The 25,188-nt window shown below is 47.5% G+C and overlaps 9 protein-coding genes across 9 annotated transcripts; 8 read left to right on the top strand and 1 right to left on the bottom strand.

Moving 5' to 3' along the window:
• Nucleotides 1–835: 835 nt before the first annotated feature.
• On the top strand, nt 836–1,592 carry FOMMEDRAFT_144509 (uncharacterized protein; the record flags this gene model as incomplete). Its single annotated transcript, XM_007262683.1, has 3 exons — nt 836–884; nt 936–1,085; nt 1,164–1,592. The coding sequence occupies 3 exons, from the start codon at nt 836–838 to the stop codon at nt 1,517–1,519; spliced, it is 555 nt and encodes a 184-aa protein (XP_007262745.1). The 3' UTR covers nt 1,520–1,592.
• A 609-nt stretch (nt 1,593–2,201) lies between these two features.
• On the top strand, nt 2,202–4,216 carry FOMMEDRAFT_77195 (uncharacterized protein; the record flags this gene model as incomplete). Its single annotated transcript, XM_007262682.1, has 9 exons — nt 2,202–2,295; nt 2,349–2,396; nt 2,465–2,533; nt 2,598–2,728; nt 2,793–2,903; nt 2,968–3,010; nt 3,068–3,526; nt 3,589–3,742; nt 3,799–4,216. The coding sequence occupies 9 exons, from the start codon at nt 2,202–2,204 to the stop codon at nt 4,214–4,216; spliced, it is 1,527 nt and encodes a 508-aa protein (XP_007262744.1).
• Nucleotides 4,217–5,080: 864 nt separating this feature from the next.
• FOMMEDRAFT_76548 (kinase-like protein) lies at nt 5,081–5,813 on the top strand (the record flags this gene model as incomplete). Its single annotated transcript, XM_007262681.1, has 3 exons — nt 5,081–5,273; nt 5,326–5,393; nt 5,445–5,813. The coding sequence occupies 3 exons, from the start codon at nt 5,081–5,083 to the stop codon at nt 5,811–5,813; spliced, it is 630 nt and encodes a 209-aa protein (XP_007262743.1).
• Nucleotides 5,814–7,961: 2,148 nt separating this feature from the next.
• FOMMEDRAFT_144507 (uncharacterized protein) lies at nt 7,962–9,538 on the bottom strand (the record flags this gene model as incomplete). Its single annotated transcript, XM_007262680.1, has 5 exons — nt 7,962–8,019; nt 8,074–8,825; nt 9,081–9,287; nt 9,363–9,410; nt 9,483–9,538. 5 exons carry the CDS (start codon nt 9,536–9,538, stop codon nt 7,964–7,966), a joined length of 1,119 nt encoding a protein of 372 aa, XP_007262742.1.
• Nucleotides 9,539–9,810: 272 nt separating this feature from the next.
• On the top strand, nt 9,811–10,788 carry FOMMEDRAFT_131416 (uncharacterized protein; the record flags this gene model as incomplete). Its single annotated transcript, XM_007262679.1, has 7 exons — nt 9,811–9,841; nt 9,907–9,987; nt 10,053–10,096; nt 10,158–10,220; nt 10,291–10,319; nt 10,392–10,467; nt 10,561–10,788. 7 exons carry the CDS (start codon nt 9,811–9,813, stop codon nt 10,786–10,788), a joined length of 552 nt encoding a protein of 183 aa, XP_007262741.1.
• An 847-nt stretch (nt 10,789–11,635) lies between these two features.
• FOMMEDRAFT_75747 (DEAD-domain-containing protein) lies at nt 11,636–14,298 on the top strand (the record flags this gene model as incomplete). The annotated part of the gene is made up of 9 exons (XM_007262678.1): nt 11,636–11,785; nt 11,848–12,071; nt 12,139–12,538; nt 12,593–12,846; nt 12,897–12,982; nt 13,696–13,721; nt 13,786–13,842; nt 13,951–14,104; nt 14,174–14,298. The coding sequence occupies 9 exons, from the start codon at nt 11,636–11,638 to the stop codon at nt 14,296–14,298; spliced, it is 1,476 nt and encodes a 491-aa protein (XP_007262740.1).
• A 1,148-nt stretch (nt 14,299–15,446) lies between these two features.
• On the top strand, nt 15,447–19,216 carry FOMMEDRAFT_17028 (uncharacterized protein). Its single transcript, XM_007262677.1, has 3 exons — nt 15,447–16,304; nt 16,390–17,421; nt 17,495–19,216. The coding sequence occupies exons 2-3, from the start codon at nt 17,407–17,409 to the stop codon at nt 18,809–18,811; spliced, it is 1,332 nt and encodes a 443-aa protein (XP_007262739.1). The 5' UTR covers nt 15,447–16,304; nt 16,390–17,406; the 3' UTR covers nt 18,812–19,216.
• Nucleotides 19,217–19,731: 515 nt separating this feature from the next.
• On the top strand, nt 19,732–22,779 carry FOMMEDRAFT_131412 (PRMT5-domain-containing protein; the record flags this gene model as incomplete). The annotated part of the gene is made up of 11 exons (XM_007262676.1): nt 19,732–19,831; nt 19,897–20,379; nt 20,441–20,607; nt 20,671–20,862; nt 20,971–21,048; nt 21,101–21,105; nt 21,198–21,320; nt 21,376–21,551; nt 21,610–21,879; nt 21,947–22,146; nt 22,219–22,779. 11 exons carry the CDS (start codon nt 19,732–19,734, stop codon nt 22,777–22,779), a joined length of 2,355 nt encoding a protein of 784 aa, XP_007262738.1.
• Nucleotides 22,780–23,239: 460 nt separating this feature from the next.
• FOMMEDRAFT_17026 (uncharacterized protein) lies at nt 23,240–24,904 on the top strand. Its single transcript, XM_007262675.1, has 7 exons — nt 23,240–23,571; nt 23,635–23,654; nt 23,712–23,771; nt 23,836–23,858; nt 23,931–24,001; nt 24,058–24,135; nt 24,210–24,904. The coding sequence occupies exons 1-7, from the start codon at nt 23,495–23,497 to the stop codon at nt 24,553–24,555; spliced, it is 675 nt and encodes a 224-aa protein (XP_007262737.1). The 5' UTR covers nt 23,240–23,494; the 3' UTR covers nt 24,556–24,904.
• Nucleotides 24,905–25,188: the final 284 nt, after the last annotated feature.

Below are 25,188 nucleotides of genomic sequence, written 5' to 3'. Positions count from 1 at the left end.
CAGAAACAATTTTTCATGCACAGGACCCTGTACTTGTGAGAGTTTAAAGCAGCAACAAGCAAGCATTCAAGGCAACCAATGCACAAGGGTATTGTGACACGGATGCAGATCACAATGTATTCCGCCGGGTTGTTATAAGCATGAATTAATCTGTGAGACTGTGCCAGAACCTAGACCGCACCGACGCAATACAGTATTTATCTCGCCAATTGCGGCATCAACGACCTGCATCGGAATATGGTTTGTGCTGTATTGCTCCTGTCATTATATACATAGGTAGGGATTCGGTAATAGCCTCGAGTCGCAGGTGTTTGGAAGGAAGAAAAACAGAGCACCCCTCCCATGGAAGTAAAAGCATCAGCGAATTAAGATGAAGATGAAGATTCAGAAGAAGAAAGAAACGCTGTGAGTACACATGTACACATGCAATGCACGTGGCTATTCGCACGATGCGACATTACATTTCTCTGAGTCTCTACTTTCAATCACATGCATCTATTCTATTTTTCTATACTACTTTCAAATATCTCGCACATTATACCTTTCTAAAAAAGACAACTGGCATCTCCAGTGTAGTCAGACAATACCACTTGTATAGGTAAGTATCATCTTATGTTCTCGGAAGCTCGGGCTCACCGGCTCTAAATTTCAATATTTATTTTTCTCTAGCATCAACTTCTCGGAACACGTTTGATCTGTGTCAATACGGAAAAAATTCATTTAAAAGGGGCTATCCAATTTTTTTCCTTCTTGTCCTGGACCACATAGTCTTGGTATCAGTCGTCTCACCTGGGAGAACTCCTGCCCTCGTCTCTTGAATTCAAAGCAAGTATCCATGATCGGATTGACGATACTCATCGTTCTCGGCATCGCCAGTATACAAAGTAACGTCTGGAAAATGAAGAGGGAAACATTTTTTTAAATGATAATTTTAGGAGCATGTGGACAAGTGTCGACTGCCTCTCTCTTCCCAATTATTGATGCCAACGGTGGTTCTCTACAAGGCGAAGTAGTCGGCACAGGCACTGACGGGACGACTTATGTTCTTTCCGGATCACCCACCAATAGTGCACCTCCCGTTACATGTAAGTGCAGTCCATAAAACAAAATGGCTTATCATTATAATTATGGACTTTGCTGACTGGAATCTTATATTTATTTAGTAACGCTTGTACAAGATGCTTCTCACGTATCTGAATTCGCAGCCGAATCGACTGGTTCTGTCTCTGCTGAGTTTCATGTCGAATGTGGTTTCGACTCTGCTTCACATGGAGTTTGCACTTTGGAACAGATTCTTGCAAATGGCGCAAATGTCACAACAGTTTTCTCGACCGATTCGGGGACCGTTACGATCATCCCTGTGCCCGTATCATCGAGTGGGGCGACTGCTACGACTCCGACTTCAACTCAGTCTGCGAATCCAACTCAATCCTCTTCTGGCGCCATGAGCCACTCGGTAAACGGACTTGTATCAGTACTTCCGATTTCGTTGCTTTTCGGCCTTGAGTATTGTTTCTGAACTGGTGTTACGGTTCCTGGTGATGCCGATCTCATATATACCTTCGAATATGCGGAGGAAAACCGACACGGATAACAGCTGCAGTCTGCCATCGGAGTACCTAGGCGACGGGGCCCATCTCGTACATCGACGAGGTAACGATGTGATTACGACATTTATGTGTCCAATGCATGATGAGCGAATTAATTTTAATTCTACTCATGTGAACTTTACTCTGTGCTATGGTAAGAGAAGGAGACATCCACAAACACTGTATAAAGATGATATGCATCATCCATGGACGCACAACAAAGGTTACTATCGCATATAGAGTAGTAGAGCCGGACGTTGCGTCATGGCTGGACACGGATGAAAAATTGACTAAAGGGGTAAAATAAAAATGATTTCTGCAAAGTGACCGTATTCATGGCAGCATTGAGCAGGGCATGCTATACGCACGATGGCTAAGTGCGGATTTATGCTCCACTTTGCTTGTTCAAGTTGTTGGCGAGGTTGTCGGACCGGTGCAATATAAATGCGCGAATTCCTTTGTTACGTAATTGGTATCAAGGTGAGAAATTTGAAAGTGCATCGTCCAGCGGCTCTGTCATCTATTCTCTTGACATCGACCATCGCATTATACACTTTATTTCGCGCAAATTGAGTTTGCGCCAAACGATTCTTAAATCATGGGTAAGTATGAATGATCTCTTGCAGCCCTTTACAGTGGTTGAATATTTCCACAGCGCCAAAAAAAGGACAGAAGATGTCGCTCAATGCCTTCTTAGATGATGGCAGTAAGTCCACCTATTTGCCCCTGTACAATCGACTCACAATGCCTGCATTATAGAGCTGGGATCATGGGCGGATGAAATGGACGCAATGTTGCCGACTGCTCGTGAGTACTGCGCCACCACATCTTCTGCGTGCGGCGCGCTTAACTACCGTGCTAATACGATTGCTCAGCGGCACCGAGGAGTGACGATGGGCTAGGCAGGGATTACAGAGGCAGAGATGACTTTCTCTCTACGCGACGTGAGCCTCTTAATCGAAATCCAATACTTACAGGAACTCATCATATGCGCCTCTGTCACTTTAGCTGACCGTGCTCCGTTGGCCCCTCGAGAAGATGTTCCGCTCCCAACACAACCACCGTTCACCGCTTTCGTCGGAAATCTGGCATTTGACCTCGAAGAAGCTGATTTGGGTGCTTTCTTTGGTACTCCGGAGGTGGTAAGTCTATTCCTTTCTTGATCATAACACAGCTTAATTTCCAATAATATTTGTTCTTTAGGTCAAAGAGGCCAAAATCATTCGTGATCGCGAGGAAAAACCGAAGGGCTTCGGTTATGTTGAGTTCTTTACTGTAGACGGTTTGAAAGATGCTCTTACAAAGAATGGGGTTGTGAGTACCTCGCACACCCTTACATGTGTAATGCTCAACGACTGCTAAATCAAATTATTTTTAGTCTTTCCACAGTCGGTCGATTCGAGTAAATGTAGCAGACCCACGTGCGTTGCATTGATTATCATCAAAAACGAAACGTTTTATGCTAATGATATGTTCAGCGAAAGAGCGAGAACGTGGACGTGGGTTTGGACAATCGGATGATGATAAATTCGCAGGCCCATGGCGTCGTGATGGTCCTCTCCCTGATCTCGGCCGCGACTCTGGGAACCGCCGACGCTATGATGGGCTTCCATCGGAGAACCGCGAGGCCGTCTCGGACACCAACGCTGACTGGCGTTCTAACCGTCCTCCCCCTCGCTTCCCTATTGAGACTGACGCGCCACCCGTCCGAAGGCGTGGCTCGGGCTTCTCGACGCCTACACATGAAGGAGAAGCGAGCCCTGCTGATGCGGAAGAAAAATGGACTATTGGAGGCAAGTTCAGACCGAGCCCGAGTTCTGACAATCAGCCGGGCGGTCGGTTCGGTTCAGTAAGGGGGCGAGGAGACATGGGACCGCCACCGCCGGTCGCTGACGAAGGCCCTTGGCGGCGAAAACCCGCAGCCGGTAGTACTTCACGTGAGTTTTGAATGTCACCATCCATTTTACGCCTTACGAGTTCGTACTTAACCCTTCTGTAGCGAGCAACTCCCTTCCCCCTACCCCTCAACTAGCTCGTAGGAAGCTTGAGCTTCTGCCTCGTTCGACTAGTGGCTCTTCTCAAGCAACTCCTCTCTCTTCTCCTCAGTCCGCTAACTTTTCCTCCTCGAAGCCTAACCCATTCGGTGCCGCCAGGTGAGCGCACTCAAACACTCTCAGTTCTTCCTAGTGTTTATTTGTCGTATTATCAGGCCTGTAGATGTATCAGCGCGCGAAGCAGCGGCAATGGAGAAGATCGAAAAGGAGAAAGAGAGGATAGCACAGCACTCAATGTCACGTCAGAGTTCGCGACAGCCGCGAGGACGACCTGGTAGCGGAAGAGGTGAAGCAGGGACACGCTCCCCGTCTACCACACCCGCGACGGTTGCTGACGAGAGTGCTGCACCTGGCTCTCCACCCTCGTCAAACGCATCTCCGGTGCCAGCTTCGGCGGCGGCACCATCTGCGAACGTTCGACCGTCATTCAGCTTCGCGAAGGCTGCTGCGGCGAAGAAGGAAGTTGCTCTTCCCTCAGGCTCCGAGCCTTCAACACAACAGAGTGAAGCAGAAAAAGATACCAGCGCTGACGCTGACAAAGTGGCTGAAAAGCTCGCTGAAGTAAACGTGTGATTAAAAAATTCTCTTCCGTTGTTGTTTCATCATGAATGAATAGTGGTATACTATTGCTTGCTTGTTTCGACGTTTCTTCATGCAAAGCGGGGTTTCTCCTCCTGTACGCTGTTTGCTGGTCTCCTTACTCATTGATTTATCGTATGTTGTCTTTACATGTATCCGTTTTGGCAAAGCTGTGGTTACATAAAGTATTTCTGCCTTCTACATGTGTCTTCACGAGTTGCAATATGAACGTTATGGATAATATGCATATGCTGATCCTGAGGACATGTGGCTTTAGATGTTATCCTCCGGCACATGGGGCATTTTACAATTCCTTGTCCTAAAAAATAACTTACATAACGTTAAACACTGTAATTTTCTTAAGACAAAAACTATAAATTTTGTTTATAATTTTCGCTAGTCAAAAATAGTAAAATAAATTTCGAATAATGTTTTACATTATGTAAGTTCTTTTAGGCAAGTAATTGTGAAATGACGGATGTGCGGGCCATTGATCCTATCGTTGCTCCTCACTCTCACGTCTGATTCACTCTAGGAATCCTGTTGAGCAGTCAAAATCAAGGATAACACAGACCTGCATATTGACTACACTGATATCATGAATCGGCTATTACAGTACGACATTGCACCTGAATTGCTTGCAAGCCTCAGTCATCTGGACATCACTGATCGTGTCATCTTCACTGATAAACGGATAGTCAATGTAGGAGGTTTTGGAGACATACGTATAGCAGAATGCAATGTTGGAAGTCAGGAAAGGGTTAAGGTGGCTGCTAAACTTGTGCGCTTTTTCCATCTAGAGGATAAAAAACGTGTATGTACCCAGATCTATATGCTCTACCTATGTAGCAATTTATCATGTACTTTCAGTTGCTCGAGAAAGAAGTATACGTCTGGTCAAAGCTGAGACATGAGAACATACTTCCTTTACTGGGCTATGCGTTTGACATGGATACTGAGTTTCCAATGCTAATTTCGGAGTGGATGGAAAACGGGTCAGCATGGACATATGTTAATTCAAACCCACAGTGTGACCTTTTACGACTGGTCAGTGATACCTGATTCATTAGTTAGTCATCATTTTTTTATTATCAAACCTGCAGTTTCTGGGGCTGCTAGAGGACCTGCATATCTCCACAAGAATAACTTCATTCATTCAGACATAAAATCAGTAAGTTATCAGATTGCACTTGCCTTGTTGACTGCTTACTGAGTCATTTAGGACAATGTCCTTGTATCAAGCTCTGGCGACGCCCTCATCTGTGACTTTGGCTACACTCGCATAATCAATGCTAGCCAAAGTCTAGCACATTTGACCACTGGTAACGGTATGACTGGGACAGCACATTATCTATCATACGAGTTAATAGCATACTCTGCAACATACTCGGAACACAGTAAAGAATCAGACGTCTGGGCTTTTGGGATGACTGTATATGTAAGCAATCTAGTCTGTCTCTGTTGCATCACTGCTAATCAGACTCAAGGAGTTGTATACTCGCAGTCGTCCTTACTCCTCATTCAACCAGATAATAGTAGTCACCCAGATTTTACAACAAAGACTTCCGGAATTTCCTTCAACACCTGTTGATCCTCATAATTCTATGTTGTTTGAGCTTCTTCAGACAATATGTGAGAAATGTTGGATATTTGAGCCATCCCAACAGTCACCAGTTTCTGAAGTTTTGAATCTTTTGTACAAGCAACTGGTACAAGCTTCTATTTTCAACTATGTACTATGTTTAACAATTTTCTGTCATATTATCTACAGCCTGTGACAGTCAGTTCTGCTGTAGCATGAAAGGCTTTATCTATTAGCATTACATATCAGAATACTCTACAGTACTCTGAGAAAGACACGCCTCTCAAACTTGGTGCAGCTCATAGTGATCCAGACAAAGTAAAGCAAATGTTGACTTGTAAGGATACAAAAACCTATATATCTTCTTGGAATGCTCATTCATTTGCAGAATTTTATGAGTACAAGGAGGAAGATATTGTAATTCTTAAAGACAATAGGAATCATATGCTACCAAGTTGAGAGAATATTGTATGCCTATTTACTTGTGAATAGGACCTTGGAGCTGATATTCATATAGTTGAAGGTAATTGACACACTTGTCAAGGGTGCCAAATCTGGTGATCACTTTGTATTCCACTGTAAGCTAACTATTTCAGTAATGACCCATTCTAACTTGTCTAACACAATTCTAGTTTCTGGACATAGTGCTCAGACACCTGAAAAGGGTGGAAACAAGCAAAATGTTATCAGTAGAGTCATCTGGCCTGTTGACATTGTATATGACAATCAGAAAGAAAGGGTAATAGACAAGTATATTATAGGTAGTGTATGTACTTTCTTTACTTCCAGATTATCTAGTAAATATACTGATTCATTCTTACAGGAACTGAAAGAGAAATTAGTAGATAGTCTTCCAGTAGGAACCCACCTCACTGTATACTCATACTTCCTTCTGCCTACTGACAGGAACTGATTATCCACCTGGACAGGTGATTCTTGACTGTGAGCTCTCCTCTTCTGGTATTAGTCAGTAGTTATAAGGTTGTTCACTGTCTCTATGTTCAACTCTAATATTAGTATAGGTTTACCACATTTGCACTCAGAAAGTGAGGACAAGAAACCCTTGTATAAGATATGGTCCCCTACAATGTTAAGGGCTAGGGCCAAGCCATGTTTTAGGCCAGATATAGATGTTACAGTAAGAACCAAAGGTTTGTTTTAGCTAAATGACTAGACATTATTATCAACTTAACTCTTTAAAACTTGGACTGACAAAGTGAGCAGAGCTCCTACATACAATACAAGAGAGTAAAATTACAAAGCATGTTGTGAGTTATCTCATCTGTTTAGTAAATGTAGTGTCTTATTTACCATCCCAACTTAAAGACATCCTGGACTGTATATAATCCATTTGATAGTCAGGATGGAGGGATGCTTACTACAGTATGTTTTGTCTGTTTACTGTTTTAATACATTGTATAGTAACAGGCTACCAATCTTTCACCAGGCCTTCTGGCATGTATTATGCATGTAATTCTAAACTCCTCAATAATGTATATTGGCTGACCTGAGAAACAGGCGAAAATCCGAACATGACACACAAGAAACTTTTCATAGCAATTTTGTAAGTATAGTATAGACATACTCTTTAAATTTCACTTATTTGAATTTACAGTGAACACTTGATAAGACTTGTTGCATCAGGGATATTCCAACAAATAGGTATGGCTATACCATACCCTGAGGTAATTGTGAGTGATGATCTGGTTCTGCAAGTTACAGTGTCTGATACATAGAAATACACAGTTGTCCAGCTTGCAGGATCTTGTACGTGCCTTGTCCAACATGGAATACAGTGTAATGATACTGAATGCTACCCTGCTTTGACCAGAGCATTGTCAACCCAATTCCATTTAGCTTCTAAGCTGTGCACACTACAGGATTTACATGTAAACTTTCTTGCTTACTGTACAATACTCTCTGATCTTATACTGTTGTAATATTATCGAATGTTTCATCAACGCTGTATTGAACCGAATAAACAGAATTCAAAAGTTGAAAATAACAGTGCAGAAACAATATTATCATTGGCCCCCGGTTCAATTATTTCACCTTGACCCCATCTAGAAATCAATGAATTCCTTGTTTGGAATATGAATTAAGACATTAACATCGACAACAAAAATAAAAAGTAACAATATCATCCATCGAGATTCAGCTCAATCATACCGCCTCGACCTCATCTCCGGATCAACGAACTTCATCCTTCCTCGGCCTACGAGAATCAAAATCAATCTCACAAACAACAAACCAAGCAAACAAAACGTACCTTTATACCTAACACCCCCACTCTTCTCCTTCTCCTTCTCCATCTTTTTGAGAGCCTCCTCCTCATACCGCCTCTTAATCTCAGCAAGCTCCCTCAACCGCGCAGCCTCGATCCTCTCGCGTTCTTCACGTTCCAAGCGTGCGTCGTATTCTTCTTCTGTTTCTTCTCGGGCTCCTTTATTTTCCGTCCCACCGTTCGGCAAGTTGATGGATCGAGAACGCGAGCCAGACGCGGAAGGAGAATGGGAACGATGGTGTTTTCGTTTCTTGGATTTCTTGGATTTCTTTTCCTTCTTTTCCTTTTTGTCCTCCCGAGAGCGTTTCTTACGCCTTTTACGTTCGGCTTCGCTATCACTCTCGGATGCGGGTGATCGTGATCGTGAACGCGAGTAGGATCTTTCCCTTGTCCTAGATCGAGAAACCGACGGAGATCGCGAACGGGAAGTCGACCGTCTTCTCTTCCTCCCTCTCCCCCCCTCCCTCTCCTCCCCACCCACCCTACTCTTCTCCACCTCCGGCCTACTCACCCTCCTAACAAGCTGCAACTCTCCACAATTCACCACCTCCACAACCCCAACCGGTCTATCCTTCTCATCCGTTTCCACAGCTGCAATTCGCTTGATGACGTCTTCGAACCCGCGGATTACGCGTCCGAAGACAACATGTTTACCTGTTAGGTGTGGGCTGGCGCGGAGTGTGATGAAGAATTGGGAGTTGTTGGTGTTGGGGCCTTTGTTTGCCATGCAGAGGAGGCTATTGTGAGAGAGGTAATCAGATTGATGTTGCGCAGAGGATGAGAAGAAGAATTTGGAGATGGTGGTGGCGATGGCTTTACGCTGGAGACGTGCAGGGAGCATATACTTGAGCAATAAGCTCATCAAGGGACTCAGTAGTGAACCTAATACGTCATAAGAGGAGAATGTATTTATTTCACCCTACGCCGTCACATACCACGAACAAGAACGCCCAAAAGCAACCAGGCAAAAAATAAACTGGACAAAAACTCACCCTGCCTCATCAACGGGCCGCGACAGATCCTCATCTGCAAACGGTGCACCATAGATAGACTCGCCACCCGTTCCGTTTCCTTTTGTAAAGTCGCCGCCCTGGATCATGAAATCCGGAATGACACGATGTATCTTGCTATGCTTGTAATAAAGCGGGTTGTCGGATCTGGGGGACACGCCGCGTTCTCCTGTGCATAGTGCTCTAAAACTGCGAGGCGAGGAATGAGCTGAAAAGGGACGGGTGGAAGACAATTAGTAGTAGGAGAGATAAGTAAGTACTGACTTTTCAGCTGTTTTAGGAGCGGAGATGTGAAAGAGTTCAAATATAACTCTGTTGAGAAAGGGGTGCGGATGGAATTATTAAACGCTAAAGGCAAATGCTATTGTTTTGAATTGAACGGACCTTCCGAGGGGAGCGCCGTCGAGAGTAAAGTCGAGGAAGACACGGGGAGCGACCATGATAGGAGAGAGAGAGCGTGATGAGTTGCCAGGACAGGCCTACTAGTAGGGACGCGTTTGTTCTGTCCGAACGTTCTGCTGCATTGCACACTGGACTCGCTCTCCCGGCGCTTGCTCTTATTATTATACTTACTAGTCCATCGCACATCCGTCCTGGCGATCGGATTCGACCAAGACGGGCCCTCATCTCATAAACAAGCACGCCTTGGTTCGCTCCTCTCTCTTTCATCTCTGTCTCTCTACTCACCTCTCACTTCCCCTATCCTTTCTACATGCGCGAATTCAATGCAGTCGTCTTGGGAGGTCTGTTTATTGTCACTGCCTCCCCTTACAGTAGGCTTACAGCTCCCCGCCTCTGACCCCTATAGCTGGGGGCGTTGGTAAATCAGCTCTCACATGCCGTTTTATCAGAGACGTCTTTGTAGACACTTATGATCCAACTATCGAGGGTGAGACTCGTCACTCTCCCTTCTGCACTGTATCCTAAGTACTACTATGCTACCCCGGGCTACAGAGGAATACAGCCGCGAGTTTAACGTCGATGGCGAATGGACTAAGGTTCGTCATTTTATTACATACGCGTCTTTCTATCTAAACGCGTATGCATGTCCTCGTGTAGCTCGAGGTACTAGATACAGCAGGTGCAGAGCAGTTCACTGCGTTCAACGAGATGTACATCAAGGTGCGCGCCCACAGCGGTCCGTTCGCAGCGACCGGACATTTGCTCACTGCCGTTCCTATCATTCTATCAGTCCGGGATGGCATTCATCTTGGTCTTCAGGTGAGTAACCGGATAGAGTTTCAGTTCTCTTGCCCAAACACACATAGCACTTTAGCTAACTCGGGATAATAGTTTGACACAGAGAACCACCCTTCGCGAGGTTGACCACCTCCGACAACAAATATACCGAATCAAAGGCGCCAATTCGGTCAGTTCTCTTGCTTTCTTTATGTTCACTGCACGTCATAGTTTTGTTCACACATGCGTCTTTCCCCTCTTATTGTTCTTCGCCGCGAAATAGAACGTCCCCATCGTAGTCGTGGGCACAAAGTCAGACTTGACTGCGGAGCGCGACGTAGATCGTGAGCTCATCGCAGCGACGGCCGAGCGCTGGGGACTCCCCTTCTACGAAACCTCCGCAAAGAGGAACTGGCATGTCAATGACGTGTTCGAAGATCTCATCCGCCAGATGCGTGAGCGCTACCCAGTGCACCCGAGGCGGAAACGTGAGCGTTGTATAATTATGTGATTGCAATGATTGGACGGACCAAGGACTTTCAATTGTGCCGATATAGGGATACAGTAGATGCTGATTTGATTCTTTTGTGGGTGGGCGAGACGCACGCACAGACAGGCGTTACTTGGAAATTCTATATCACCCACCCACCTTCGATCTTTTCAATGCTCTTCTGGGATACTTATTGCTTTCTCTTGTTTTCTCTCCCTTCTCACCGCATGTATGGATGTCTATCTTATCCACTCCCCATCCTCCTTCGCTCGGCAGTTATGAGCCCCGGATTGCTGCTTTGGAAATGCTATTTCTTTTTATTTTCTGCTCTCTTGTATTGCTTTAAACTTGTCGTTCGTCCAGTGTACAAGCCAGAGACATTTCTGTATATACCCAAAGCAGTTCACTGTATGTCACGCTAGGAATACCACTGCATATTTTCTTGACAATTTGGTTTCGGATTCGGAAGCAATCGATGAATAAAATAAACACGTACTTAGCAAAAATAAAGCAGGCGTGAGAAGTCTATCCCACATTAGGTGTTATTTGGCAGTATTTGTCCTGGCCGCGTTTTTATTGTTCAGCCTGTTGCGGACGACTCTTCTTCTTCATCGACCACCGCCATCTTTGCGGTACCCATAGACTTTAGATTCTGGTCCTTATTTTAGTCCTTCTTTAGTTTACTATAGACTATAGAATGGTGAGTCCCCAAGCTTTTCCTCTTTGTTGTTCAATTCTAACGTTTTCGGACGTCTTATAGTCTTTTCGTGGTGGAGGAAACTCGTACGGTGGCGGAGGCTATGGTGGGGGCTACAGCAACGGCTATGGTGGAGGAGGTGGCTATGGCGGTGGATATGGCGGCGACAAGATGAGCGCATTGGGCGGTGGCTTGAAGAACATCGACTGGAATACCCATCGTCTAGAGAAATTTGAGAAAAATTTCTACCGTGAAGACGAAAGGGTTAAGGCCCGCAGCGATCGTGAAATAGAAGAATTCCGCAGGCTGAAAGAAATGAAGGTGCATTTTGCACATTCCCTGTGTCGCTTTTTGATTTCACACTGATACGGCTTTTGTGACAGGTCTCTGGTCGACATGTCCCTCGCCCAGTCACTACCTTCGAAGAAGCTGGCTTCCCTGACTACATCTTGAAGACCATCCACGCTCAGGGCTTTACCGCCCCCTCAGCCATCCAATGCCAAGCATGGCCCATGGCTCTGAGCGGGCGCGATGTCGTTGCCATCGCACAGACTGGCTCGGGCAAGACGATCTCTTTTGCCCTTCCTGCCATGCTGCACATCAACGCGTAAGCCATTCAAGCATGACTAATGCGTACCGATGATCCATATGACTTACTATTCTTCTGTTCATAGACAACCCCTTCTTATGCCTGGCGATGGCCCAATCGCTCTCATTCTCGCGCCGACCCGTGAGCTCGCTGTTCAGATCCAACAAGAGTGCACGAAGTTCGGTTCAAATTCAAAAATCCGCAACACTGCCATCTACGGTGGTGCGCCGAAGGGTCCGCAGATTCGTGACCTTCAGCGCGGTGTAGAAATCGTTATCGCGACTCCTGGCCGGCTCATCGATATGCTTGAGACTCAAAAGACGAATTTACTTCGTGTTACGTATCTCGTCATGGACGAGGCCGACCGCATGTTGGACATGGGTTTCGAACCACAAATTCGGAAAATCGTTTCGCAGATCCGTCCAGACAGGCAGACACTCATGTTCAGCGCAACTTGGCCGAAGGACGTCCAGAAACTTGCTAATGTGAGTCATCCTGGGTCACTTCTACTAATTCGGCTTGCTGATTTTCTTGTGCAGGATTTCTTGACCGACATGATTCAAGTGAACATTGGTTCAATGGAGCTGACGGCGAACCACAACATCACTCAAATCATCGAAGTCTGCACTGACTTTGAGAAGCGTAACAAGCTTGTCAAGCACCTTGACTACATCAGCACGCAGAATGCGAAAGTACTCATTTTCACAGCGACAAAACGTGTCGCCGACGACATCACGAAATATTTGCGCCAAGATGGTTGGCCTGCACTCGCTATTCACGGTGACAAGGAACAGTGTGTTGCATTCTCTTCTTTCTATGTCGTTTTCATCTGATGATTTGCAGGCGTGAGCGTGACTGGGTACTCGGAGAGTTTAAAGGCGGTCGTTCCCCTATCTTAATTGCTACGGACGTAGCATCTAGGGGTCTCGGTACGTAATTTTTTTCTCTGTGCTCTCTGTCAGCAAGGAGCGGTTGCTGTCGGGAACACCTTGACTGGGCGATCTAGCGATCATCTAACGCACATACCGGTTCCCCGGATGCTGCGTCGTCATACTGCGGTACGTGTTCAGGACAGGTTCAAGACAGGCAGAAAACATTTCTCGGGTAACCATGTGCTTTTCGACGCCACTCTTAAGCGAGAGGAATAACGAATCTGGTCCCCTCTGCCCTTCTGCTGAAATGTTCTGGACAGTGGGCCTGTTCACAATATTTGCCAGTTGATTGTGGTTATGGACTGTACTCACCTCTCGTCAATGTGGCTTTTATCTACAAGCGCGTGCAATGCCTGGGACTATGTGAATCGCTTGTCGGACCTTTGACTCGAACCGCAGACTAGACTAGACTAGGCTATGACGCTAGAATAGACTCACCCCGTATATGAAGAGCAGTACATGGACATTGGACACTGGACTTTGTCTCTATGTAGATGCCTTGGGTTGAGTTGCTAGCTAGAATGTCGTCTAGTCCTCTGGTTTCTTCGCTAGCTTCTGCCTTTTGTATGGTGTTTGTATGAACGGCAGGCTGCTGAATGCTGTGAGCACGGCCGAGGTTTTGTGTTGTTGACCTATTTTGTTATCTTTCCCTTTGCTCTCTTCGCCACTTTTTCGGACTCGGTCTGGACTTGGAAATGCATCGAAAATAGATGTGAAGGATGTCGGATTTGTGATCGTGGGTGTTCCTTTATCTGTCTTTAATCTCGTTTCGGGTACCTGACTGATCTGAATTGCCGCAGAACTACGACTTCCCGAACAATTGTGAGGACTACATCCACCGCATCGGCCGTACAGGAGTAAGTAATAGTAGTCATGCGCCCATTTATCTCTCCACAACACTGTCGCATGCAAATCTGTGTTACTGTGTTACTGTGAAGCTGACAGCTACATATTATTATTTTTAGCGTGCGGGTCAGAAGGGTATTGCATACACGTTCTTTACGACAGAGAATGCGAAATCTGCACGAGAACTCGTGACGATTTTGAAAGAAGCCAAAGCAGAAGTTCCGCCGCAGCTGCAGGAAATGGTGCAGTTTGGTGGAGGAGGCGGTGGCCGAGGTAAGCGACACATCAAATTCACTATTCAAACTGTTACAGGTTTTTGATTCTAACGGAATGGATGTACAGGCCGCTTCGGAGGCGGGCGAGGACGCGGTGGGGGAGGTAACCGCGGATATGGAGGAGGAGGTGGTGGAGGATACGGAGGCAATGACTCTGGTTGGGGTGGCCGCGGAGGCGGGGACCGGTGGTAAACTCTACTACACTATGGATTGACGGATTGTATCGACTACCGGCGCATCATTATCCGCAATTCCCAGTGTCTCGCTTCTAGCCATTTGTGTAGGTCAGTGTGATATGCGTGTATCGCTGTATGTTGTCGCACAGGTCCCACAGCGTGGGTACTTGGAATGTGAATCTGTGATGGCATGACATGTGTTCATTGTGTTGTATATGTTTTCTTGTGTGATGCAGGGTAGCTCATTCGTTGACTCTAAGTCTGCCTTCTATTGGTGGTGTATGTGTGAGAATGTTGGGTGTTGCGGGCATCCGCGCTTGCGCTCATTTGATTGGATTGTGAGAATTGGAATGAGACAGGTTTTATGTTGAGATATTCATATGCACTCGCACGGTTTCTTAGTGTGTGTTCGACTCTGTCTTGTGACAAGAAATCTCATATTGACATTGAAGGAATAGTGGTAGTCCTAGAGTACTGATTGGCGAGGAGAGAATGATGGACAGCATTGCGCGAGGCGAGGCTTCGCCGCTGCGGTGTGTCGGTTCGTGTTGAAGAGGAGCGTCTTGTCGTGGGAGAGATAGGAGGCGTGGGTGCATTGCACTGGGCGCTCATCGCCTCATACAGGTACATCGCTCGTTTAACACATAGGCCGCACTAACTCTGTCCTTGACGGCAACCGACCTTTGAAATATTGGCAGCAATAGAAGGCATATAAGAGCAGTATGAGATACATCACGATTCAAGTTTCATTTCCTTGCCCGATTCTACTCAAATCAAATCCTCCTCCTCTCACTCAGCTCGTCGTGAAGGAGGCTGAAGAGATCGAAGACAGTGGATAGGAGGCCTGAGGTTATAAAGTGAATAAGGTGAATAAGGACAGAAGCAGCGCGTGCTACGGCCGTAACGCTCGCATTCCACACACGGGAGTTGTTCTACTTAGTTCCAACGTCCCAGCTGATTGGTGAACAACAAGAGAAGAGAGAGGTCATTGAGGTATGTGCCTATTGATCCCGTTGTCTGGACATTTCATTTCTACATACGTGTCCACCCCATTCCCGGGCCTTCCGCCTTATAAAGTATTTCAATATGGGATTCACTTCACTTCACGACCGAGTTACTCGCTCATACTCATTCTCACACGCACTTTTGCTTTTACCTCCCTCAGGCTGCGCAGCGAGACTCAGACATCCCCGGCCTGCGTTCATTCTGATTTACGATTTACACATCGCGACACATAAGTAGCGGATAGCTCCTTCCATCTGCCGACGCCGACGCCTCAGCGACAAATTCATCCATACAACGGACAACCCCCAGTGTGGAGACGAGACTCCTTTGAGATACTTGTGAAGTACATACAAGGGACAAGAGCAAGGGCGATCAACTCAGTGCACACCGAAGTACCGCTTTCGACCTTGACCCGACTGTTGATTTGTTGATCGACCGCGCAATCCGCATCTGTGCCCCGGTGTGGTTTTGGTTGAACTTTCGCGCATACAAGTACAGTACCTTTCGAAGTTGGAAGTCGGCTTTGGAATTGGCCTGCCTCGTTGCGTTGACGTTCGTTGACGTCTGCTTTTGCTCTTCGGTCTTCCTCGTGAGTCCGTCCGGCTTCGTTCGACGTGCGCTTGCCGAGTCTTGCTGGCAGTTTAGTGTGGTCGGTGTGTGAACCTTAGCAGCAGCCCTACCTAGCACCGCGCCATAGCTCCTATTCCGACACTTCGCACGCATAAACGCAGACGGGCACACGCTCACGGCCTCACCGTCCCTGGAGAACTGCATGCTCTTATATTAAAACACGCATACGGAACAGAAGAGAGTAACAGACTTCCCTCCGGATCCGACTTATCTTACGCAGTTCCGCGTGTGCCACAGATATTCCGGCAGTCATATTATCTCCACGCCACGTCGACGAAACTTAAAAATTACAAACGAGCATTTAGGAGACAGCAGGGCCTACTTTACTTTGATCATTCTACTTTACCCTACTCTACCCTGTGGCAAGTGGCGAGTGCTATCTGTCAGGTGAGGGAGATACGCCTCGAATCAATTTTGGTACTAGTTTCCCCACTCATATTGCTCCGTTCCTACCTTTTTACGCCCCCGACAGTCTCGAGTCGATCCTTCAACTTTGTGCTGCTCTTGCGCCCACCACATTGTTGCACCGCGACGAAAGCACTCCCGACGTACACAGTACAACTGCGATACCTCCACTACTACCCGTTAATTAAGCATTGACAACGAAGGAAGATGCTCACATTGCTCTGCACTGCACCTCAATCGGCGATAAGCTCTCCAGTCGAGGGTCCCTCCTCTCCCTCCCGCTCCCGCGCACCTCCCCCGAACTTTAGTAGCACGTCGGCTGTGTGTGAGGGCTCTTGCTCGAGTCCAACATCGAGCAGGAAAGTCTCACTCCCGCTCCGGCGGCCGTCGATCCGGAAACGCATACAGTCAATCTCGCGTGCCTCGGGTGCCTCAATCGACAAGGCTACAGCGACGCTAACCAACGCTGCTGGCTCGTCTTTCTCTTTCCTGCGTCATGCATCCTCGTCTGGTTCTGGGTCTCCGTCCCCGAGCCGCAAGTCTCCGTCATCACACGTCCGTGGCGCTTCAACATCGTCATTCGCAAGTGGGAAGAGCAGCTCCAAAAGCTCAAACGCGTCATCATCCAGCAGCCCGAATAAATCGCGGTTGAACGTACTCGACATCGGCCCGCCGAGTGCGTTCAAGCATGAGTTTCATCTGGGTCCGAACTCGGTGAGTATTCAGTATTCTTAATTCTGTCTGGCTCCGTTGTTCGTGTTTTTCCCATGAGTCCGGTGCGGTGGGTCGGACTCTGTGTCTGTACGCGGATGCGCAGTCTTGTGGCGTACCTTACTACCGCGACCGCGGGTATCCTTAGTATCACGGATTTTGTGCTGTTAGATTCCGTAATTCCGTCGCCGCGATTCTCGGACGGATTTTGGACTTTTAGACACCCCGAGGTCATTTGATCGATACATGTCTCTCGGACGTTATGACGTGGCGTATTTTCAATCTGTGTACTGACTTCTCTTGCCTTGCTTTCTTTTTCGTACAGCGGAACGATGGGACATGGGACGAATCGCGGTGGCGTCGGGTTTTCGGGATGCCCGCCAGTGAGGTGGGTTGTTCTGCTTGTCCATGACCTTGTTCTTCTGTCCTTGTACTGACCGACGACGCATATACTAATATAGAATACCCCGATCATTGATGTTGTTTCCTCTGCCAACCCCGGACAACCCCGGACAAGCACGAGCTCCGAGCGACACCAGTTCCTTTCTCGATCACATTCGCAATCTCACGCCGACCGTCCAAATAATGCACATGCGTCGCATTCGAGTCCTAACCTCCTCTCTATCGCATCCTCTCCTTCATCTCCCTCACCGGCATCGGATGGGCAGTTACCAGAGGATGGCACCGTGGACAAAGCGAAAGCCGCAAAAGCTGCGAAACGCGCGAGCCTCGTTAAGCGTAAACCGGTTCCTCCGTTGTATCCTGAGGATGAAGTACCTGTGCCTGTTACTTCTCCGAGCACACCTGCACCGATGACGTTCATGTTAATGCCTGACGTGCCGCCGTCTCAATTCCCGGAGACTGCACCAGCAGGGAAGACGACTTTCAGCTTGGAGGCTGCTCCGGAGGTGCCGTCCACTAGGCCTTCACAAGAACAATCTCGGGAGAAGGAAGAGAAGTTGGATGCAGACACATCAGGCTCGAGCAATACCCCGAAAGAGGAGAATCAGGTGCAAACGACGACGGCTGCGTGTCCCGCACATATATGCATTCTGCACAATGCACCAGCTCCCACACCACCCCCACGCAGACATACACTTGCACACATGCAAGCACGCGCATTGGGGCGTGGATTGGGTGACGTACCGTCAAGACCCACCGCCACAAATGTTGATTCGGAGACGAAACCCAAGTCAAGGCCTAGACCTGTACCGATCGTGGCTCCTTCGCCGGGTACCGTTTCGGAGATGTCTCCTGGTGGACCGGCGCTTCCGCCTGGGCTGTCTTCACCTCCGACTCAGACAAGCGAGGAGAACACAGTAAAAGAAGAGGAACAGCAGATTGAAGAAGAGACGAAGACTGTTGTCGAAAATGAAAACGAGAATAGTGAAGTTATCGTTGGGGATAGCTCACCGCGTCCAAGTTTCTCAAGCCTCGTCTCGGGTTCAGGCTCACATTCAAGCTCGTCAAGTTCGGGCTCTGATAGCTGTGAACCGCGTACACCGACGGACGAACGACGGATCTCGGCTGGTTCGACTAATTCGATGAGTGTGAAGTTGGCGCAGGTCAAGGAAGTGGAATTGGAAGTAGAAGGCGATGAGGATGTTACTGTTATGATTGTTACGGAGGAGGAGGAGGATGACAAGGAAAATGATGCGGTGGGTCAGACGCCGACGAAGATGCGACGTGTTTCGAAACGACCGAACCCTCCTGCACGACGAGTGGAGACTAGTGAGGATTCGATATATATCACGGCGGATGAAGCGGATGAGGCTTAGGGTCCGCCAATGAAAAACGAAAACGACCGCGTTACTTGCATATCTACCGAAAGATATTGAAACGAAACGGACAAAGGACAGTGTACGCCTATTTCATCATCACCACAGCATACATATCCACATATCCAATCCATCTCTCTTTGCGTGTACGATATAATTCATATCGTATCACTCGTTCGACGTTCTTTTTCTTCCTTTTTTTTTAATATCTCGTTTCTTACTCTCGTTCCGTTTTCCTTACTATCATATCCGTTTTCGTTGCCTCAATCGAATCCTTTTCCGAGTCATGAATGCTCAGACGAAATGACCGGGTTTTGTTGTACCAATACCACCTTGCATCACCTTACGTAGTCTGTTATTCTCTATCTCTATAATTATGCTCTCAAAATAAACGTTTAGTATTGCACTCACTTCATCATACACGCCTGAGAGTCTAGACTGAGCAGCCCTGAAGTTCTGGGAAATTTGAAATTGAAATTGAAAATCCCTGTCCTAAAGCGCGTCTAAGTCCGCGTCAGTCACGAGACGCGTGATGATCTTCGTGATTCGCATCTCCTCTAATCCTCTCTTACTGTAGAGTCTTACGCACACATCTCATCCAGTACCAGCCATCACCCCCTGAGATGGACTCTTCATGGGCATACTCCAGCCCCGTCGTTCGTCTCATCACCTCAGAAGAAATAGCAAAAGCATCGCACGATGAGAACCCGTCTGAATTTGGTTCGCCTGTACTCAAGCTCAAAGCCGATGCGAGGAGGTACTTTGATACTGTCGCTGTTCCTATCACGAATGCGACGTGGAAGGAGAGGTGGACGCGTATGTGTTCGACGTTGCATATGCAAACTGATGATAAGGAAGATAACAATGATGTACTGAGTGGGATGGAGATGGAGACGAGGATGAAAGATGGTGAGGAAGAGATGAAGAGAAAGGAGCGGGAGCGTGAACTTGAGGAGAGGGCGGAGAGGTGGAGAGCAGCTCCCTGTTTCCAGAGGGAGGAGTGTAACATGACAGGACTAGGTAAACGCTCACGCTTCGTTCGTTCGATCAAACCAACTAATACGAATTATTTCACCGCGAATAAGACGAAGCAGAAGGTGTGATTGGCATCGCCTCCGACTGGCTCGAACTCGACTCACCAGACGACTGGGTCCGACACGACTGCGAGATCGCGCTAAGGCAAGAACTCGCATACGCCTCGTACCTAGGTCTATCAATTGTCGTACTTCCTCCACCGCTCGAGCGGGCTCACGCAGCATCATACGGTCGAACTCTCCGCGCGTGCTTCGATAACTCTCCGTATATGCAGCTTGCAGTTCGACTTCCATTGTACGACCCAGCGTTTCTTTCGTCTGCGCAGAAGACGAGTGCCACTGGGAGTAATACGCCTATACCTATCTCACCTGGTTTACCATCGAGCCCAGGACTGGCCCAGGGTATAAGTCCTATAAGCCCAGCATTACGGAGTGCATCGTTAAAGGCACCACCAGTTGGAGAACTGAGTGGGGCCTGGGAGGCGTGGGATGTCATACGTACGATTTGCGGGTATAATCCTAGGTTAACCTTGGGTGCGTTGGTGAATCAATTAAGAGTACTCTTCGTTAATTTGATGTTGGTATTTATCGTTAGCACTGGACTTGACTTTACCACTCCCTTCCACCCGTGGAATCCTTACTCGATGGTCTGCCGAGCCGGTATCACATATCTTCCTTCCCGTATCGACGTTTATACCGAACGCAAAGGGTTATCCTGTCCTTCCAAAAGGAACACAGTCATTCCTGCAGACCATGACGCGTGTGCGCAGTTCCAAAATATGTATTTATTTCCGAGATCTAACTGTTATTGCTCGTACTTTGCAGAGCCACCCAACTATCGTGTTATCTGGCACCGGCACCGGCACACGCCTCCATCCCAAAGGCACAGAAGACAAATACGTAGACTACATTCGATACCTCGAGAAAAGCTCACCATACACCCGTCGGACGAAAGAAGCGAACACACTTGAGAACTACGCACAAGGGTATCAGGATTATCTTCAGATGCCGTTACAGGTGAGTTCATGCTCTTTGCCTATGTGCGCTATTCTTTTTCTTTCTTTCTTTTTTGTTTTCTTGGGTAGAGGAGTGAGTAAAGAAGAACTGATTAAGTTAGCGATGTAGCCTCTGCAGGATCACCTTGCGAGCATGGTATATGAGAACTTCGAACGCGATCCGGTAAAGTACCAGAAGTACGAGGAGGTAGGCATACAATGCCGCTCTTACATACACCATTGAATGACATGTTTTGCAGGCGATGTTTAAAGCTCTCTCTGATCGTCCTGCAGATGCTCGAATGTTGGTCTCGAAGTACCTCTCTTGATATACTTATGCTCATTAAGAAACAATAGCGTCCTTACTGTTGCTGGAGCTGGCCGTGGACCTCTTGTTGCGCGATCGTTGAAAGCTGTCAAACGTTCGGCGCGCAACGTAGTCGTCTATGCAATTGAGAAAAACCCAAGTGCATACGTCACGTAAGTACACACTTTCCGCAGGCAAAGGGTCGATGTGATTATTCAACTGTTTTAGGTTACAACAACGACGAGAAACCGAATGGGAAAATAAAGTGACTGTACTGTACGGTGACATGCGGCACTTGGACGTACCTGAAAGAGCAGACATTCTCGTCAGCGAGCTATTAGGGTCATTTGGAGACAACGAGCTAAGTCCAGAATGTCTAGATGGTGCAATGCGATTCTTAAAAGGTATGTCAACCTCGATCCAACCCCAACAAAATAACATTAACTTGAACTTGAAAATTAGACGACGGCATCTCAATCCCGTCTTCCTACGCTGCTTTCCTCGCTCCCATCCAATCCGCAAAGCTCCATCACGAAGCCGGAGGAAGCAAAGACACAAAAGAGAAAGATAGGGAGAAAGGTCTTGAGACTCCGTACGTCGTGATGTTACAAGCTTTCAATTTCCTCGCGGAAGATACTCCTGGACCTGGACATGGTGGACGATGTAGAGATAGGATTCAACAATGCTGGGAGTTTGAACATCCGCGACGGGAGGCGGTGTTAGATTCACGAGGTGGGTATATGCGCTCATTCGATGATCTTATATTTTTTTTTGCTGACTTTCAATTTTTGGTCTGAAGGTCTCCCGTTGACAAATAGCCATAACGTTCGTTCGGCATCGTTAGCGTTTGCAATCCCACACGCGGGCATCCTACACGGATTCGCAGGGTACTTCGAAGCAGTGTTATACGATAACATTGGGTTGAGCATCCATCCCGACCGTAAAGACCACATATCAAAAGACATGCTCAGTTGGTTCCCTTGTTTCTTCCCAATCAAAGTTCGTTGCGCTATCATATGTTTATTTCACATGCAATATGCGAACATAAGTACTCTTTTCCCATATGATCAGGAACCGCTTTATTTGCCGAGCAATGCAGAGCTCCGCATCGATATCTGGCGCCTCACAGGTTCCGGCAAAGTATGGTACGAATGGTACGCGGAGGCTTTCTTACCTGTTCTACTTTCGTCGTCGACGAGCGGCCCGTTTCCCTCTCCGCCGCATTCCGCACGATCTACGGGTTCTGGTCAGATACCGGTTCCGGCTCAAGCGCCACCGTCACCTTCACGTTCACCGTCTATGTCCACTCTATCCACTCATCCTCCTCCAACGCCTACGCCTACACCACGAGTGAACGGAGCCGGGTCACTCATCGCTTCTCCTGTAGCTCAGACTGCCTCTCCGGGGCCTCGTGCGCGATCACCTCTTCTCGATGCAGTTGATCTGAGCTTCGGTGGGCCTGGGACACCTGACGTGAGGCTTGGCCAAGGATACGGTTTCCCTACGAGTGGAGTAGGAGTAGCAGGAGGAGAAAGCCAACAACAGGAATGCGAAGCGATGACTGGGGTGGTGAAAATTGGGCAGACGAGTTTGCATAACCCTGGCGGACGCAGTAGCTGGTATGGATTATAAATATGAAAAATTGAAATGCTGTGTCGAGAAGTTGTTTGAGACGGTGATCGGTGGCATGTGGATTCTGGAAGGAACCTTTTTTTCTCTTTTCTATTGCCTTTTGCGATTTGCGGGAGCCGACGATCAGGAGTAATAGTGTGGCGTGGATTATATGGAGTGGATTGTCGGTTGCGAGGTATGCATGTGTGTGTAACAGGGCTGTGCTGGATACCTTTTTTTTTTTCGTTGTCTGAAAACCGGGATCAATATTGGTGTGTAGTTCTATGGCTGACTTGTGTGCAATATTAATGATTAAGTATTTCATACGCGGTGAAGGACGCCTAAAATTCGAACGATTTTCATGTAATTTGAAACAGGACAACTCGTTTGGTGGGAATGAATGGTATTTGCGGCGAGAGAAGATGGGAATCCGGTGCGCAGTTCGGAAGCCGGGTGTGAAGCAATCCATCCAGCGCAACAGTTCCACCAAAAAGATTTTCAGGCAATTCAATCTCCGCAGCTTCGGAGTGGACTGATCGCCCCTCCGCGCACGTCAGCCCCTCTTAACGAGTATAAAGTCCCCTACTACGCTTGGCCACTTCAACTTTCCACTCTCTCTTTTACCCGTCCGCTATCCGTAATACTCGCCTAGTCTTCAAGACACGCTCGCTTTATCCCTCCTTCCATCCAATTTCATTTTACTCTCCCCCTCCCAGCATCTCGCCTACTGTATACGATGAAGTCATTCGCTGTCCTTACTGTCCTTGCCTCCCTTGCCGCCCAGTCCTACGCGGCGTTCATGGTCAACACCCCGTAAGTATTTGGTTTCATTGTCGCACGCCAGCGGCTGACACATTTTCTCTCTCACATCCGCAGGTCCAGCCTCGTTCAATGCCGTGAGTAGAAGAAAATGGAGCTCGACGTGTCCACTTGCTGACTATCGACTTGGCCAGAACCTTCCCTTCTCTCATGGCAAGAGGGAACGGCTCCTTACTTCCCTAGTATCATCCCAGGTATGTCTCTGTTTCCTTTCCACTTGGATAGTACATTCCTCAAGCCTGCGAATCGTATGAAAAGGTGGTCAAGTCAGCGCATCCCCAGTGAGTGTTTTTTTTCTCATGTGGACTTTGGGTGGCACGACTTATCGCCGTCACTTCCTCTCTTCCGAATAGCTCAAGACGTTTGACACTACCTCGTCTACGTCGCTTACATGGAAGGTCGACATTGCTGCTGGCACGTCCATGTAAGTTGCTTCGTTTTCAATGATATCCTTCACTACCTCACTATTCTCGCTTCCAGCACTGTCGCGGTGAAGGACAGCACCGGAGCGACTATGTACACGGACGCTGTCACCATTGGCAGCAGCTCAGACTCTAGGTACGTTCGAGCTGTCCATCATTCTATATTTAGTGTATCGTGCGGCTGACAGCTGTGTGTCCGGTCATATCTAGCTGTGTCAGCTCGAGCGTTAACGAGGTCTCCGCATCAGGTAGCGGGGCGAGCGGCGGATCTACAGCAGCGTCTGCTGCCACGACCAGTGCCAGTGGTGGTGCTAAATCTTCCAGCTCAGCTTCTGGAACTGCTTCGGGTATGTCTTTGCTATCAACCGCACACGCCGCCGCCTCTTCCGCCACAACCCACTCTTCCAGCTCTGCTGCAAGACAGTCCGGCTCATCGACTTCTTCAGGCTCTGCAAGTTCTGCTACACACTCTAGCGGTGCGGCTGGTCGCGGCTCTTCAGTCAGCGCAGCCGGCATTGCTGGTATCCTTGGTGCCATCGGCGCTGCCCTTCTGTAAAAGAAAAGCGATGCATTTTTTTTTTCGTGATTGAGGGGCTCCGATGAACCTTGCACGATTACACAGATATTCTTGGACTTTTTGAGGACATATGACTGAGCGCCATCTCGTAGATAATTTTCCATTCCTTTTATTGAAGACATACTCTTGAGCGAGCTTATATACATCAGCACCGTCGTCATCATCATCAGTTAATAGTTTCCTGCCATGCTACATCACCCATGTATCTCCGGTTTGTCGATTAGGTGCATACATGCATATGCATGAACCGTAATCTGCTTGAGTTGAAGATATGAATGGAAGATATGTCTCAATATGTTTGGTTTCGCTTCCAAGTGTTGCGGAGACTGCCAATTGAATAGAAATGGATCACAAGGCAGGAATGTTGCATTACATTCGCCCAACTCGACCCTCTTATTTCTAGGATGAGTTGCATCAGGCTCACAAAGCCTGCTAACAACCATAATTTACACAGCAACTGATTCCTGAATAAATACATTTGCATTAAACAGACTGAAGGTCTGCAAGTCAAAGGTACAGAATAATGGAGTTTCTTGGATTTTCATTCTGTCTGCCTAATCTTGTTACATTCTACCTTTTAGACAGTTTTTTTTCTTCTTTTTTCATGTTGGG

Source organism: Fomitiporia mediterranea (genome assembly GCF_000271605.1).
Source record: "Fomitiporia mediterranea MF3/22 unplaced genomic scaffold FOMMEscaffold_2, whole genome shotgun sequence".
Lineage (NCBI taxonomy): Eukaryota > Fungi > Basidiomycota > Agaricomycetes > Hymenochaetales > Hymenochaetaceae > Fomitiporia > Fomitiporia mediterranea.
Note: the sequence above shows the minus strand (reverse complement) of the source record. Positions and strands in the feature narration are given on the sequence as shown.